At 44.6% G+C, this 16,542-nt stretch overlaps 2 protein-coding genes across 3 annotated transcripts; one reads left to right on the forward strand and one right to left on the reverse strand.

Annotated features, from left to right (window-relative positions):
• Nucleotides 1-407: 407 nt before the first annotated feature.
• On the reverse strand, nucleotides 408-6,793 carry taf1b (TATA box binding protein (Tbp)-associated factor, RNA polymerase I, B). Its single transcript, XM_039599094.1, has 15 exons — nucleotides 6,613-6,793; nucleotides 5,773-5,871; nucleotides 5,428-5,512; nucleotides 5,260-5,357; nucleotides 5,100-5,192; nucleotides 4,619-4,712; nucleotides 4,355-4,514; nucleotides 4,174-4,273; nucleotides 3,950-4,097; nucleotides 3,671-3,845; nucleotides 3,556-3,593; nucleotides 3,244-3,331; nucleotides 2,859-2,929; nucleotides 2,490-2,712; nucleotides 408-838 (listed from the first exon to the last, which is right to left on the reverse strand). Exons 1-15 carry the CDS (start codon nucleotides 6,628-6,630, stop codon nucleotides 502-504), a joined length of 1,827 nt encoding a protein of 608 aa, XP_039455028.1. The 5' UTR covers nucleotides 6,631-6,793; the 3' UTR covers nucleotides 408-501.
• Nucleotides 6,794-8,013: 1,220 nt separating this feature from the next.
• adam17b (ADAM metallopeptidase domain 17b) lies at nucleotides 8,014-16,045 on the forward strand. Of its 2 annotated transcripts, none has more exons than XM_031729833.2 (18): nucleotides 8,014-8,109; nucleotides 9,084-9,216; nucleotides 9,306-9,439; nucleotides 9,693-9,781; nucleotides 9,853-10,033; nucleotides 10,602-10,732; nucleotides 10,809-10,895; nucleotides 10,974-11,084; nucleotides 11,314-11,458; nucleotides 11,542-11,633; nucleotides 11,737-11,886; nucleotides 12,036-12,235; nucleotides 12,312-12,415; nucleotides 12,814-12,948; nucleotides 13,981-14,111; nucleotides 14,188-14,355; nucleotides 14,446-14,502; nucleotides 14,579-16,045. In XM_031729833.2, the coding sequence occupies exons 2-18, from the start codon at nucleotides 9,098-9,100 to the stop codon at nucleotides 14,927-14,929; spliced, it is 2,385 nt and encodes a 794-aa protein (XP_031585693.1). In that variant the 5' UTR covers nucleotides 8,014-8,109; nucleotides 9,084-9,097; the 3' UTR covers nucleotides 14,930-16,045. The 2 variants fall into 2 exon arrangements, with proteins under 2 accessions (XP_031585693.1, XP_031585690.1); XM_031729830.2 differs by having other exon boundaries at nucleotides 8,021-8,334.
• Nucleotides 16,046-16,542: the final 497 nt, after the last annotated feature.

Genomic DNA, 16,542 nt, shown 5'->3' on the forward strand with positions numbered 1-16,542 from the left:
GAACGTCACCTCCTGCTGGTCATTCTGAGTCAGTGCAGCACTCCTGTTCATCCTCGTCACACAGAGCAGTCCCCTGGAGAGTCACACAGTCTGCTCAAATATTCAGGACATTTAACAACTTTAAATCTACACAATTTAAAAGCTCTTCCAGCTCCATCCACTCACACGCAGAACTACACCCTCATCACATGCACACATCCATCAGTCTTCCAGGTACTCCGTGCTCCCCACCTGCAGATACCATTCCCAACCCGATGCTGCAGCTCTCCATCAGATCCTGTCATTCAAACTACAAAGCTTTTCCTCCTTTAGAGAGATCTCTCTCACCTTTTTAGGAAACGTTCTGACCAAATTTTCTTTTTATTGACACAAAAATCAGTTTTAATGCAATTAATCAAAGACAAGAGCAGCACTTTTACGTTTATTAAAAATCTCTCTGGTTTAAACAAAAACATGGAGGCAGCAGAAACAGCCAAATATCCCACAGATGCTGCAAGTTCCTCAGCTCCTACTTCTCTGCCGCTTCCTGCGTGAAGCCCGGGTCCCGAGTGAAACCTCAGCCGTCCTGGGTGACGTCCGCGTCATCCTTGGTGACGTCCGGGTGTTGAGTGAAGCCTGGGCCTCGGGTGAAGCCCCGGCGGCCTCAGCTGAAGCCCCAGCATCAGCCTTGCTCTTCCCTCTGTACAGTCTGGTGTCAAAGATCCTCCTCTCCACACTCAGCACCTCCTCATAGAGGCAAAACGGCTTCACATCGAACATGAAGGCGAAAAGCTGCAGCAGCCAGATGAAGGAGCGTGGCAGCGTTGCCTCCACCTCCTTGTAATGACTGTTGTAGCACCTGCAGGAGGAGGAGGCAAGATTTAAGTGTCAATGCATCGCCATGGGAACGTTTGGACAGATGAGGGAAAATTTGGCATTACGGTGTGGGATCAGTTTGTTGTCAGGTCCACTCACAGGTTTGAGGTCTTCCAGGAGATCTCATTCAGCAAATCAGTTTAAAAACCACTAATGAGCTAATCGAAGAAGCTTGGAAAGAAAAGCGTCTGGACTTCTCTAAGTTTCTTGAAGACGTTTCGCCTCTCATCTGAGAAGCATCTTCAGTTCTATGAGCAATTGTTGGAGAGTCCCCAAGAGAAAGGATGCCCCAATGTCTACATTTTGGACAGAGAATATCTTTGGTTTGAAAGAGGAGTGAAAGAAGCCATCTATGTCTACTGTGAACAACCATCTTTAAACAGAGGGCGCGGCTTATGACACCAACTGTCTGCCATCTATGATCCAGTTTTGAGATCCTTCCCAGACACTAACATCCAGGGCCATTTGACCTCAGTAGATCACATGATAGGGTGGGGCTAGGTTTCACAATGGGTTGACCCGAAACCTTGGCCGATTGTGACCCACACCCATTTTCACACCTTGGTTTGTGCGATTAGGCAGAGGATCAGTAGGGGGTCCAGGACCCTCTTGGGGACACTCCCATAGGGTTTATAATCTGGGACTCTCCACCAATTGCTCTTAGAACTGAAGAAGCTTCCCAAGAAATTCAAAGAAGTCCAGATGCTTTTCTTTCTAAGCTCCTTAGAGTACGATGACCTGGATGACTGAGACCCTTCACAGACATGATGAGGTAAGAAAGCGTCATTCTGTCAGCGATCAAATCTAGCTCCCAGTCTGTGAGGCAACATCAGTCCAACCTTCATGAAATACAGAAAACCAGTACATCTCCATATTATCAGCGCTTTGTCATCACCCTGAGTGGGAAACGCCAACCAGCGAATGTCACAGAGCTCACAACCCCAAACCATCACATTACTCCACCACGCTGGCAGGTAACTTCCTCCTCCACCCAATTTTTTTTCTTCCTGACATGTCACACTGAGATTCTTTGTTCATGCATCGCTATTTTCAGTCCTCTGCCATCAGCTCAGTGTAAAACAACTAAAGCCTTAAACGACCAAATAGACTCACCAGAACTTCTGTCCTCTGAGAACAACTTGCCAAAAGGTCTCAAGCCAAGATGTGTACTACTCTCTTTACTGGCCATTCTCCAGGGTTTAAAACCATAAATCTCAATTTTTTACTGAATTTTTTCACAAAGCTGACTGCTGATTACCAGTGAGCCTCTTTTTCAAACTACAAGCGCTGATGTTTATGTTGCACAATCTTCTATTTCTGCTCTATACAAGGAGCAGTACACTCTTAAGTGTGAAATGTTCACTTTCCTCTTTGGAAGTTTCTTTCTTTGAGGCAAGTTTCTGGAGACCAAAAAAATTCCTTTTTGGTCATTTTGAGATTAAACCTACAAATGCTGACACTCTGAATTCCCTGACATTTCTGATCACTTTAATGTTTACCTTTAATTTTAAAAAAACGTCTTTGAGAGTTTGAGTGAACTCAAAGTGTGCTGGGTCTAATTTCCTTCACTATGTGATCGACCTGTTTGTGTATTTTGATATTTTAACCTGAGACTGAAGCTGTGAGTGACTTACAAGCAGCGTCTGAGCGCTGGGTGCCAGTACATGTCGTTCAGCGGAGTCAGGAAGTCGCATCTACGGGTCACGACCTCGTCCAGCTTCATGTGGTGCAGACTGGGACCATCCGATTTCTCCTCGTCCCCCCAACAGAATATGAAGCTCGATGGTCCTACGTCCTGGAGCCCCGACGGACAGGAAGTCAGCTTCTCGAAACACAGCTGGACCTGCTCTGCGATTCCTGCACAAACAACAGAGGGAGCGTGCCGCATCTCAGGATGTTTTTCCATGTGCTTCAGATTAATTTCGCAGAGAGAAATCAATTTACAGGAAAGGACAGGACTTCACCTCTCTTTCACAAAAAGATCAGCCAATTTAATTTCTTACTTTTTTTTTTAATCATCGAACACTTTTCCTTCTTGTTCGGGTAAATTTGTTTCTTTGACTTCCACTGCTTCCTGCCGACAAAAACAGAAGCACAGGTTTAAAAAATAATATCAAACCATAATCACAAGCAGCTATTCAGCAGCTTCAAATGTCTCCACGTCTGCAGGTGTCCAAGTCAAGAGACTCAAACTCACATTAATCACATAAAAACATGAAGAAAGAAAAAAAAAAAAAAAAAAAATCTGCCCATTATTCCTTAAAGTAACACACAGATTACAAACTTCCTGTCTGCAGATACGCCAATGACGCCACGCTTTAAAATCACGACTAAAACCTGATTTCTGCACACAGATCAACCTCAGGGGAAATACTGCTGTTGTCTTACCTGGAGACATTCTGGTCTCTCCTCTCTTGAGCTTGAATCAGAGCGGCCTCCATCACTTTGTACCACCTCCTCAGGTTAAATACCTTACCTGTGGACCCACACAGAGACAGAGTCGCAAACAAGCCACGTCTAGAAGGGGTCACGGTCAAAGGTCAAAAGGGCAGAAAAGTTCCAAGGCCAGACATAGTCTGTCATCCGTATACAGTCATTCACAAACACGTGCAGTCGGCCATTGATTATCAAACCTATCATGTTATCGAATAGCTCCTCACATCTGTGCCATATTATTTTTTTAATACATAAAAATCTGACCTGAGTCCTTCGGTCGTCCAAGGTCATTGGACAGATGCCTGAAAGATAGAACCAATCACAGTCAGCACACCTGAAGCCCTGCCGGAGGTCGTCTGACGGCGTGGAAGATACGTACCACTCGGTCATGTCATCCAGGCAAAAGAACAGCTTCAGAGTGACGATGATGAGGGCAGCGGCTTGCAGGTCATACCGCGGCAGGGTGGGGTGATTGTGCGGGTCAAATGTGTGGAGCGTTTGATCCATCATACCGGTGTGCTCCAACAGCCTGCAGACCCAGGGGTGGAGCTCATCTGACAGGAAACAGGCGTATACAGGTACACTCTGTCAGTGTTTGTATGTAAAGATGGTCGCCTCCAGAGACCACTATCGGTCAGAACACTGGAGCAGTTGTTACCGGGCAGGTTGACGTCGGACAGGTATCTGAGGCTGAGCAGCGCCGGGTGCAGCAGGGTCTGCCGACTGACTGGAGGAAAAGCAGGAAGCTGCAGGAACTGAATGATAGTCTCGGCCTCCTTATGAACGGCGTGATGAGACGGGACTGTCTGCAGAAACCAGGTGAGAGCTAAGTCATGCATCATTACCGGGGCCAGGTAATAAACAAGATGGCGGCTTTCTCACCTCGACTATGAAGATGAGGGAGTCCTTCCCTGTGACTTTCATCTCCTCGGGAAGCTGCTCATAGGCGTTCAAGTACGGGATGTGACCCTCATTCACAAGCCTGCAAAACATCACGTTCATCCAGCTGAAAAACTGGTTAAAAACCCTCAGCCACACAAGTGCAGGTGGGTGCAAGCGTTACCTGAGCAGGTCGCTGAGCGTCAGCGCCTCACGGCTCCATACCAGAGCCAGGTAGATCAGCGCCAGTGTCTTCTTCATGCTCAGCAGACTCTGGCTCCGCTTCTTCCTGGCCGACAGGTAGGTGAGGGTGTCCGAGGAGCCGGACCAAAAACCGGAGTTCTCTGAGGTTAAACGAGCAGTTCAGCTAATGCAAGAAACCTCATCTGGTCATGTGAAACTTTTACAGGAGCTTCCTGTCAGACTGAAAACGCTTCCAGCACCGTACCTGTGTTTGAGCCCGCCGTGCTTGCTGGGTTTGACTCGCCGTCTGTGCAGCTGATTGCCTCGCTGGCGCTCTCCGAGTCCGAACCCACGGCTCTCTGAGGATTTAGATTTAATTATTAATTCTCAAAAAATGAAATGAGTCAATAAAATGAAATCAATAAACTAAAAAATAAAATAAAAAAATAAATAAAACTTAGTAGATGAAGTAAAACATAAAATTAAAAAAAAAAGATTAAATATACAAAAAGAATACAAATAAAAAAATTGTGAAATAAGAAAATAAAGAAAACTAATCAAAATTAAGCATTAAAAATACAAATCAAATCAAATAAAAATACAAAAAAGAAAATGGATTTAAAAACAAACAAACAAACAAACAAACAAACAAACAAAAAAACATAAGGTGAAACTGCCAGAAAAAAAATAATGCAGACGAGCAGTTTCCATGCACCACCCGAACCTCCGCTACCATAAAAACTCACCACTCTGAACTTGCAGCTCCTCACAGGGTCGTGGGTGTAGGCCTGGCGACTTTTCTGCAGGTAACACCTCCACAGAGGACACAGCACGTCGTCCTAAAACAGTGACACCAGTCAGGCCTCTAATTGGATGCTTTGTGGTTAACAGAGAGAGGAGGCGGACCTTAAATTGAGGACTGACTCCGAGCTCGAGCAGAGCATCGGCCTGGTTCTTCAGGATGAACTGGAAACCCTCGCAGACCATCCACACGTGACCACGCTCTAAGACAAACAGACATGTTAAACAGGATATGACATCATCGATTTATGCTGCTGCTGATCGGACACTGACCGGCCTGCTTCTTGCGGGGTCCTCTGATGGTTGACACCCTGCTGGACAACTTTAAGAAGGACAGGTCCACCACCTCCCGGGTCCTCTAAGGACACAGTCACATGTTAGGCAGCAGAATAAGGAGGTCCTCTACACGTGGGCTTAACCACCAACACCATATTGTTAAAAGAAGCATCTTAAAGCATGTTTATGGAGTTCTGAATTCCCTATATCCCCATAACAACTTCACACTCATCCACCTCTGTAGTAAAAAGAGTGTCTCTGAAAGGGCACTGAAGAGACCCTGACACCTCAACCTCCAGCTACAGACCACTGTACAGGTCATAATGATGAAGATGTTTTTACCTCGATCACGTTGTGGCAGGACCTGCAGTAGAAGCGACCCTCGTCCGAAATGCCCCAGTCCACCGCAGAACACTGGGCACAGGGCACCGTGTACTCGGCCTGCGCGCACGCACGCACGCACGCACACGCACACACACACACACACACACACACGTGGTAATGTTCAGGTGTTTCTGTAAATATTTTAATGAACAAATTAATCTTTCAGTTTTTTTTTTTTTTTTTTTAAAAAACGTACTTTATGTATGTAATGTTCACATTTAAATGCCTTTAAAAACACATTTATGTGAAACTGCACAGCAGCGCCCACGGGAAAGAACAACAATTAAACCTCCAGATCCCAAACACTTCACCCAGAAAAGCCTAGACGGCATTAACAACGATTGCTAACACAATCCTTCTGTGTTTATCGGGAATCATTTTTTGTGTTTTCATTTGTTTACTTTAGGGCTGCTTTGAGACTTTGAGTACTTCGACACACAATGTAGTTTAAATAAAAATTTAAATCAAAACTCATTAAGCGTTCACAGTTATTGGTACTGATAGACGGATGAGTTTATTTCAAACATTATAAATAAACTGTCGCTGATACTATGCTAACGGATTTTAATTAAAGAGAACAGTTATTAAATGTGTGCCGATTAACTATTCAGCGGCTGCACAGTCACACAAACCCGTTAAATGTCTGAAGTTAAAGTTGGAGACTGAATGTCGTGCCAATCATCTTAAAACACTAATATTTCTAATGGAGTTTGGTAAGACCGAACTAGCTGACAACTGCGTTCACCGTAGGTTGCGTAAAATGAAACGAACTGTTTATGAGAGCACCGCGGGACTCACCGTATGTTCGTCATCCATCCCGAGTGGAAAACTGCAGCTTTAACACGAAACTTTGGATTTTATCGGCACTTAGTTACAACCGCACATGCCTCTGGTCGGAGATGCTGGGATTCTTCTTCTTCGCGCTTGATTTCTGGGAGACTGAACGCCTCTCTGCTGCAACCACAGGCCAGATTACATACTTCAACTGCTTCTACTCAGCTGTAAAAATAAAATAAAATAAAATAAATACGTTTTATTTAAATATTGTTATAAGTAAAAATAAAAATAATACATGTGTTATACTGTGTTAAATGTGTTGGTCAGAGGGCCGGGTGGCGCCAGTGTCCGGCGCCCCAGGGTGGCTGTGGCTACAATGTAGCTTGCCATCACCAGTGTGTGACAATGTGTGTGTGAATGGGTGGATGACTGGATGTGTAAAGCGCTTTGGGGTCCTTAGGGACTAGTAAAGCGCTATACAAATACAGGCCATTTACCATTTACCATTAAAAATAACAAATGATAAATGTGACTTTTATACTTATTTTTAAATCTCCTAGTATAAATATACTGTGTATGAATTTTCTGGATGTTTCTCAGTCACTTTTAATCAGGAGAGTTTTTCTTCCTCCAGATGATGATGATGATGATGAAGAGTTCCTGATGTGCTCTGTGTTTCTAAGCGGATTTGATGAGGTCAGAGGTTATAAATAGATGCCAGATGTCTCTCGGATTCTCTTATATAAGCTGACCCCCCCCCACACACACACACTCACACACACAGAATAATAGTTTGATTGATTTTTATTATTGATCTAACTGAGGCTGATCAGCTGTCATCAATCACTGTCACGGGAATGGTTTCGTGACTTTTTGTTGGACTCGCGCAAAGTTTACAACAAAACAAACACAAACGCCTGACGGATTTTCAAAATAACACATGTGCGGGCAAACACTTTGTGAAACATTTCTAAAACAACTGAAGGTTTGATTCCTCCATTGCTATTAAAGAGGGCTATACAACACAGACAACCCACTAAACAAAATTAAGATTAAGATTAAGATGATTATTTATTGATTTGAAACATATTTGTATGTATACATTACTATTTGTATTTGAAATTGTGTAATTTTATTTGTTATTTATTTATCTAGTTAATTTCATTAAATGAATTAAATGTTGTATTATATTTATTACTTTAAAATGAACTTTTTTACTTACGTTTTAGTTTTAAAGTTTCGATGACAGCACTCCACCTCCAGTCTAAAGGATTACCATCATTAAAATTTATTGGATTATTGATTATTAGCTATCGTGCGTTTGTTTTCGACAGTATTGATTAATAATCAAATGTACCCTTAAAGTCCCTTGCTTTTACTGTGAAAGCCCTCGGGCCTCCTTCCGCCCTCCTTCCTCGGCTCTCGGTAGCTTCACTCGGCCGCTCTCGGGCTTCCTGGTTCGGCGGAGTGGGGGCGTTTGTTCTGCCCGTTTCCAGACACAACAAAGACTCGAATGGGGTGAGATTTAGTGAGGTCGGTCCAGAGATGAGCTTTAAAGCTGACGTTTGTTTCTGAGCTGCGGTCGGAGTTTAGTCTGATGCTAGAACGCTGAAGCGAGCGGCGGAAGGTCTTCATTTAGTCCGTCCCGACGGTTCAACATGCGGCTGATTTTCGCCTTTTTAGCCGCTTTCACCGCTTTAACGGAGGCCGCCGTCCCCCCGGACAAGACGGAGCAGGACTTCAGTGAGTGTTTAAAACTGAATTTAATCGTAAATGTGTCCTTTGTGAGAACCGCCGGTCCGCTGGAAAAGTTCATGTTTGAGGCAGATTGTATGGAGGACCGCTCATGCCAAACAAAAGTTTAATTCGCATAAAAATCACAGGTATTTAAATAAATGGCTGAGTCCAGGAGCATTCAACTTGATCATGATAGGAGTTTATTGAATTAAAATAAAGTCAAATGAGATTAAAAGTTAACATTTTGACCAGAGAGATATAACTATAGTTTAAAAAAAAATCACAATACACTAACGTGGAACAACTGTGGGTTTAGAATTTATCTTAAAAATAAAAAAGTCATAAATAAGAAGAGAAGTGTAGGGAGTGAATTTTGACTTTTAGGAAAGAAAAAGCAAAACCTAAGAATAATGCTGTGCCATAACGATGTTGGCATGACATCACATGTCACTGGTTTGTAATCATGACGTCACCATTTGACAGGAAATGAGGCGATGAAAAGTGATGAGTCCTGAAGTTTAATATTTTAACTTCTTTTATTGTTACAAACTTTTTCTTTTCATAAAAGGAAAAAGTGGATGAAAAACGTACATTTATGTTAAATATAAAGTCAGCAGCATTTTATTTGTGTTAATTATTAACTTATGTGTTGATTTTGGTCACGTTTTTGAGGCACGTGTTGGCGTGTGGTGGAGGAGCTGAGGTATTTCACAGGATTTTCAATGCTAACGGGCAGGTCTGCGTTCTCTCCGTAGTGTCTCTCAGAGCGATGCTGGATGACTTTGATGTGCTGCCTCTCTCCAGCCTGCAGACGCACTCCGTCCGCCGCCGTGACGTCCAGTCTCAGACGCACATGGAGAAGCTGGTCAGCTTCAGCGCCCTGCAAAGGTAAGATAGCAGCATCCGTCCGTGCAGCTCGGTGCCATTTTAAAATCTTTGATTTGTGAAATCTGAACATCTCCTCCTCGTGTCTACAGGCATTTCAGACTCTACCTGAGGACCAACGACGAGCTCTTCACCAGCGACTTCAGAGCCGTGGTCATCAGCGAGGATGGCCAAGAGCGGACCTACCCGGTCAACAGGCACAACTACTTCACCGGACACGTCATCGGTAAACTGTTTAAGCAGAGCCTTTGTGGAGGTCTTTGGGGGTAGAATTCTACTAATTGGTTTCTTGTAAAGCTTGCAGAGTAATTTAAAAAAATCCCCAGATGTCCTTGAGAAGGTTCGCGAGGCCTTGTCAGGCTTCTTGTAGATGTTGTCAGGCTGCTACTTCAAACACACGTGTAGAATGCGTGTGGTGACCTTTAGCTGACAGGATTAATATGGAGTAACGGCTCCTTTAATGTGTTTTTGTGTTGTAGGGGAGGAGAACTCCCGTGTTCAGGCGCACATCGAAGATGACGAGTTCTCCGCTCACATCCTGACTGATGAGGCCGAGTACAATGTTGAGGTAAACACCTGAGACTTGGAGTAAGCGCCTGCTGAGTGATCGGTCCCTAAACCTTCCTCTGCTCTCTTCAGCCTCTTTGGAGGTTCACGTCGGCGCCCTCTGACGGTCGCCTCCTAATCTATCGCTCGGAAGACATCCGCAACATCAGCCGCCTGCAGCAGCCTTCGGTCTGCGGCTACGTGACCTCTGACCCCAGTGACCTGCTCCCTGACAGCGTGAGAGCAGCTGTGGTGGAGGAAAAGGAGGAAGAAGGTGAGAAGCGAGCTCCTCGCCTGAACTTGGCACTGTGACTGCTTCCTGTTTGAGGGTAAAGCTCACACTGACCCAAAGCGACCACGCCCAGGTGACACAGGAACTGCGTTAACCACAGAGACGGCGAGAACTTCCTGTCACTGCGCAGCACAAACATGAAACTCCAGTGAAACACCTTCATCTGAACTGAGTACAGAGCGAGCGACACAAACAGGAAGTCAGTCAGAAAAAAGACTTTTAATGTGAAAAAAAAATCACAAAGTAAAAGCTGTTTAAACAAAAGAAACAAAAGAGAGCTTGCCATCCCAACAGGTGAAATCTTATTCCTGAAAAGTTTGAGCTTTAAATGGAAAAAAACCAAATCTGAAAAAATGCTCTTAAGGTGGGGGGAAAAAAACGATTTAAAAAAATCAGGTTTGGGTCAGAGAACAGAGATATTACAGTGAAAACATATATTTTCATATTTGACACACTCAAACGCTCATAAATAATAACAAATAAAAAAGAGCTTTCAGTGTCAAATGTATAAATAATATTGTCTGACGTGTTTCGGTGGTTTCTTGTTTAGAGTCGGCGTTCAGAGTGAAGCGTCACGTGCACGACCACAAGAAGAACACGTGTCCTCTGCTGCTGGTGGCCGACCATCGCTTTTACAAACACATGGGCCGTGAGGAGGAGAGCACAACCCTCAACTACCTGGTCGGTACCACCTGTACATCCATCACCCCCGCCATCCACTGACACTTAACCCCACCCCCTCCCAACTGTGTTTCAGATTGAGCTGATCGACCGTGTCGACGACATCTACAGAAACACGTCGTGGGGCGAGGGGTTCAGCGGGTACGGCGTCCAGATCCAGCAGGTGAGCATGCTCTGTTCCGCTTCCTGTTTGTGTTGTCCCACTGTGATTTTTAACGTGAAGCCGCGTTCCTGCCATCAGATCATCATCGAGAAGGATCCAACTCCTGTGGATCCCGGAAAAACTCACTTCAACATGAAGGGAAGTCCAGTGGAGGGCAGAGACGTTTGGGATGTGAAGAAGCTGCTAGAGGTAACCACAGGAAGCTGACGCTGCCACGGCACTGAGTAACTGTGTCCATATTCAGAGTCAGAGAAACAGGTTTAAGTTTTAGGTCTGTGAACACAGGTTTTTTTGTGAAAATGGCTTTTAATTTGAAAGGAAACAGTTTAGTGTGAGTAGAGCAGGCTGTGATGTGGAGTGTGTCGGATGCATTGGATCGGTCAGCTCTCTGAGGTCTCTGCTCGCCGTCTTCTCGCAGCATTTCAGCGTGGACATCGCGGGGAAAGCCTCCAACGTCTGTCTCGCTCATCTCTTCACCTATCAGGACTTCGACGAGGGCACTCTGGGGCTCGCCTACGTCGCCCCGTCTAAAGCCGACATCGCTGGAGGCCTCTGCTCCAAAGGTGAGTCTCGTGGCTCCACCCCCAGAGACCCTGGTGGATGGAGGTGGATTAGTGACTCACGTTGTGGTCTCCTCCTTCCACAGCTAGTCCTTCGACCTTGAATGAGCAGGGAATGATCTACCTGAACACCGGCCTCACCAGCACCAAGAACTACGGCAAGACCATCCTGACCAAGGTGGGAATTAACCGGGCATTCTGATTGGTTAATGCCTGCTTCTTTAGAATTGTTTGAGTCTGTGTGTGTGAGACACAGGAATTGTTCGTCATCATCTCCACAGGAAGCAGACCTGGTGACAACCCATGAACTCGGCCATAACTTCGGCGCAGAGCACGACCCGGACAAACCGGAGTGCGCCCCCCGAGAGGACCAGGGTGGGAAGTACGTCATGTATCCCATCGCCGTGAGCGGAGACCACGTCAACAACAAGGTGCAAAATGCTGAATCCAGGATTTCCAGCAGTCTTTAAACTCACTGTTTCACCTGCCTGTTTATCAGCACCTCTTTACACATTGATTATGAGTCGAAGCAACAGTGAACCTCTGCAGAATTACAGTCTGTGTTTTTGCCTCTCTCCAGATGTTCTCTGACTGCAGTAAGCGCTCCATCGTGAAGCGTCTCAGGTTGAAGGCGCCGTCCTGCTTTAAAGAGAGGAACATCAATGTGTGCGGGAACTCCCGGGTGGAGGAGGGCGAGGAGTGCGACCCAGGACTGCTGCACATCAACTCAGACCTCTGCTGCACGCACAACTGCAGGCTGAAGGCCGAAGCTCAGTGCAGGTCAGAGATACACCTGACAGGTGAGGTGATTCTCCTGCGGCAGTGCTCTCGGCTCACCCCTGCTGTCTGTGTTCAGTGACAGGAACAGCGCCTGCTGCAGGGAGTGCAGGTTCGAGGCCAAAGGGGCGGTCTGTCAGGAGCCCATCGATGCCACATGTAAAGGACACTCGTACTGCACAGGTGAGATCCGGTTACCACACAATGCTTTCAGTTTACAGCGTCAGATGACTAAAGATATTATTATTATTATTGTCATTGTTGTTATTATTTCTGCTGTAAAGTTGAACATTTTAACATGGTAGCCTGCTGGAGGCTCTAGTGGACAATAGAGGAACTGCAGGGTCTAGGATCAGTTGTTTTAATGAATCTAAATCCTTTCTAATCTTTTCGCAATCCTCAGTTTAGTAATAAGTAGTTGTCTTATTTTAGTCATCACAATGAAAACTTCTTCTAATCATCTTAATAAAATAAATGTTTTTTAACCAATAGGAGACGAAGCAGAGAGTGAGGTTGGATAAACGGCTGCAGGTGGAAACGCTGATAGTGTAGTATAAAGTGTTGTGTGTTTGTGTTGACAGGAAACAGCAGCGAGTGTCCTCCTCCAGAAAATGCTCCAGATAAGACAGCGTGTTTGGACAGTGGCGAGTGTTTGAATGGAGAGTGTATCCCCTTCTGTCAGGCCGTCCTGAAGCTACAGCCCTGCGCCTGTAACGGTACAACGCTCTCACTTTGCAAACAGTTTAAACTTAGGTTTATACCCCTGAGTTTTCTCTGTAGTGAGTGTACTCTGATAGCAGAAAGGCTGTTTACCTCAGCTGTCAATGCCGCGTGTGAAGCATCCGCCTTTATTTACTCTGAACGAGGCTGTAAACTTTGTGAAAGTAGTCAGATACAATTCAATGAGTCAATGATGTGTATTTTTATCCAGTCACAGGGATACTGATGTGTTCTTGAGGAAATGCTGAACTTTTCTGCGCTGCTGTTTTTGCCTGTGTTAGCCTCTGTTAGCTACTCTTTGTGAAACTGTCTCTCATACAATGTGAGAATGTAATCAAACTGTTTATTAGAGAGAGGATGACTTTTTAGCCTAACGTTATCTGGTATAATGTTAGCTGATAATGAGCTGTTGTTTTTCAGTTAGCTCATTGTCACGTGTCTAACCTACTGACAATAAGCACCAATATCAGGAATAAATGAGCACATTTATACTGACTTCAGTTTAGAAGATGAGGAGGAAGAGGATGCGGTTTTATTAAAATGGCATTGGCGTTGACCCCTTTTGCAACAATAAAACATAGCTATGATGCTTCATATCATGAGTCTGAAAGTGCAGGTATGAATTTAAATGTCCCTTCATGGCACGGGACTTGTCTTTCACCTTTGGTGTACTACTTATGTGGTCAGTATTTAGCTACATACATAAAAAGCCTCAGGCAGAATGGTGACGTCCCTCTTAGCCACTGAATTTTTATTACATCAATTCTGAATTTATGAGACTGCATCAGTTTGTTGCAAGATGTTATCACACATTGACCAGTGTACATTTACAAGTACAATATCCTTTTTTTATTACAAAATAAACTTTAAAAAAAACAAAAAAACAGCAGACTGCAGAGAATCACAGCTGCAGTTACTCGTGTGATGCTTCGTCTCTCAAACTCTGCGTTTTGTTTTTCTCCTGGAGGGTGTTTCAGTCTGTTTCATGTTGCAGCTAAAGCCGTTGTTTCTGTCTTTGTTCCTCTCAGAAACCAATGCTTCCTGTAAAGTCTGCTGTCGGAGCAATGGCGGCGTCTGCACCCCCTATCAGAACATATCAGGACGTTTCCTGTTTCTCAGGAAGGGCAAACCCTGCACCGTGGGTTTCTGCGATGGAGCGGTGAGGCCATCGCTAATTATTCAGAGCTTTTACGCTGAAGGTGACAGGAAGTGATGACCGTTTCCTGTGTCTGCAGGGAAAATGCATGAAGCAGGTGCAGGACGTGGTGGAGCGTCTGTGGGACTTCATCGATAAGCTGGACATCAACACGTTCGGGAAGTTTCTGGCTGATAACATCGTGGGCTCAGTGGTGGCGTTCTCACTGCTGTTCTGGGTTCCTTTCAGCATCCTGGTGCACTGTGTGGTGAGTGGCGCCTCTGATCGCGTCTGTGGAGGGCTGGAGGGTTTGGGGGGCCTTTGAAGTCTGAATTTTGTCGCTCTTCTTCGGTTTCAGGACCGGAAACTCGATAGGCAGTACGAGCAGACCACCAAGTCACTCCTGTTCCCCAGTGTGAGCACAAATATCTGAGTAAAGAAGGGTTTCAAACCTCGTACATGCTCTCACACGCGTCTTTCTTTTTTCCCAGAATGCTGAGCTCCTGAGCAGCCTGGATTCGGCGTCCGTTCGGATCTTCAAATCTCCGACGTTCTCTTCCGGCCCCCTTCGCTTTCATCCCAGTGGCCCCGAGCAAACTGGTGCTGACCCGGCCCACAGCCCACCTCCTCTGGACAGCCCCCGCATGGCCACCATCCACGAGGACCCCAGCTCGGACTCCCACCTGGACGAGGCGTCCCTTGACGAGGCGTTCGTACGTCCGGCAGGGGCGACGCGGCGCTCCTTCGAGGACCTGACAGAGAAGACGAGCCGCAGTGAGAAGGCGAAGGTGTTCAAACTGCAGAGGCAGCATCAGATCGACAGCAAGGAGACACAGTGCTGAGGCGGCAAACGCCTCCACCTTCATAGAATAGAATAGCTCTTTGCCATTGTACATGTACAACGAAATCCCGGCTCCACCTTTAGCTGCAGCCTCGTCAGGATCCGTTGCAGAGTGTCAGACTCTGTCAGACAAATGCCTCAACAGCTGGCGCTCAGACCAGGCGTGTACAAAATGGATGTAGCCCCGAAAATATGTTTTAGATACTGAACCCCCCCCCCCAGATAAAACTACATACAACAGAAAGTAAACTCAAAAAGTAAACCAAAGAAATTTTCAGATGATGTGGTTAAATTCAGCTTTGATTTATATCGTTATTCACTGTCAGTGGACAAAACGTCTTACAATGTATACTTATTACAGTATTAAAAACACCGTAGTGCCTTAAACCTGCAGCAGTGACCAGCAGGGGGCGCCTCTTCAGTGTCTAAAAGAGACTCCTGCTCCCCTGACCGTTGACCTCAGTAAACGACCTCCTGACCCAGTCATGTCTCGATTTCACTTGGTATTTAATAATAAATAATGGTGTCATTAGGGGCAGAGCTTCAGTACAGGCATCGCAGCTTTTGTATCTGTTCATTTTCTTTCCCAATGTTTCACACTTTAAAGTCTGTCCAGAATCACGCCAGTTCTGTGTTCCTCTAAAACAACCCGTCCTGTTCAGCGAAGAAACTCGGCAGCTCCGGGAATCAAACCTGTCAGTGTTCGTGCCTTGCTCAACGTGCTGAGCCTCTGTAAATATATGAACGTAAAATATTTTATCCTCCTGCAAAGCCCTTTGGACTGTTTGTGTTTGGAGTCTCATTTTAATCATTTAAATTAAGCTGATGTATATGTTTGTTTGTTTTTTTAAAGCACTTCATGCATCACAGATTCAGGATTGGAAAAATTAGAGTTTATGGTTTTCTGAATATTTTTTTCTAATTTTTTCTACTGTTTTATAAGACAAAGTTTAATGCTCACCTTTAAGAGTTTTACAAAGTCTACAAGACTTTTAGAAAAAACCTGGGAAAAAATGTGGAAATAAAACAAACAAAAGAAAAACATTTAAAATTAGAGCTGGGCGATATAAGATTTTTTCATATCACGATATGTTTTTTTCATTTCAGGCGATAACGATATATATCACGATATAAGCCAAATAACTATATTTGTAAGATTTAAATGTGGCGTTGCTCACAAGTAAAATGTGAAATAATTAGCAGCTTGTTTTAATTAAAATATTTATTTCCCATAATAAGTTCAACAGGGTAGATGTACTTAAGGAACATGAGACTTCAGTTTCAGATAAATAAAGGCAAATATTGCAAACTACACAAAAGGCAGCCGCTAAAGCGTTTAAGTGTCAAAATAGAACAAACAAAACAGACCACTAAATTGTCAATTCCACTTAGAAACAAAATATTAACTCTAAAAATAAATCTTAGGTCGTTTTACTGAAGAACAGACAAAATTGACTAACTTTTGTCAATATCAAATAAACTGAGAACTAAAAGGAAATTCTCAATCTCTCCTTGTTGTATAGCTTAGCTTTTCAAACAGTTTTAACAGTGACTTTAGTCTGACAAAAGCCGAATGACGAATTAGTGCTTTCAGTCAGAGATTGAGCATGCACC

Source organism: Oreochromis aureus, linkage group 15 (genome assembly GCF_013358895.1).
Source record: "Oreochromis aureus strain Israel breed Guangdong linkage group 15, ZZ_aureus, whole genome shotgun sequence".
NCBI classification, from domain to species: Eukaryota; Metazoa; Chordata; class Actinopteri; order Cichliformes; family Cichlidae; genus Oreochromis; species Oreochromis aureus.

Bases quoted from the DNA above. Each gene is read 5' to 3' on its own strand.
- taf1b (XM_039599094.1), bottom strand. The intron at 4,713-5,099 runs GTGAGTTTTTAT...CTAAATCCTCAG, and splicing joins GGAGCTGCAAGTTCAGAGTG to AGAGCCGTGGGTTCGGACTC. The intron at 2,930-3,243 runs GTAAGACAACAG...TTTTGTCGGCAG, and splicing joins AGAGACCAGAATGTCTCCAG to GAAGCAGTGGAAGTCAAAGA.
- adam17b (XM_031729830.2), top strand. From the start codon at position 8,250: ATGCGGCTGATTTTCGCCTTTTTAGCCGCTTTCACCGCTTTAACGGAG. The intron at 14,112-14,187 runs GTGAGGCCATCG...CTGTGTCTGCAG, and splicing joins TGGGTTTCTGCGATGGAGCG to GGAAAATGCATGAAGCAGGT. The intron at 14,356-14,445 runs GTGAGTGGCGCC...CTTCGGTTTCAG, and splicing joins GCATCCTGGTGCACTGTGTG to GACCGGAAACTCGATAGGCA.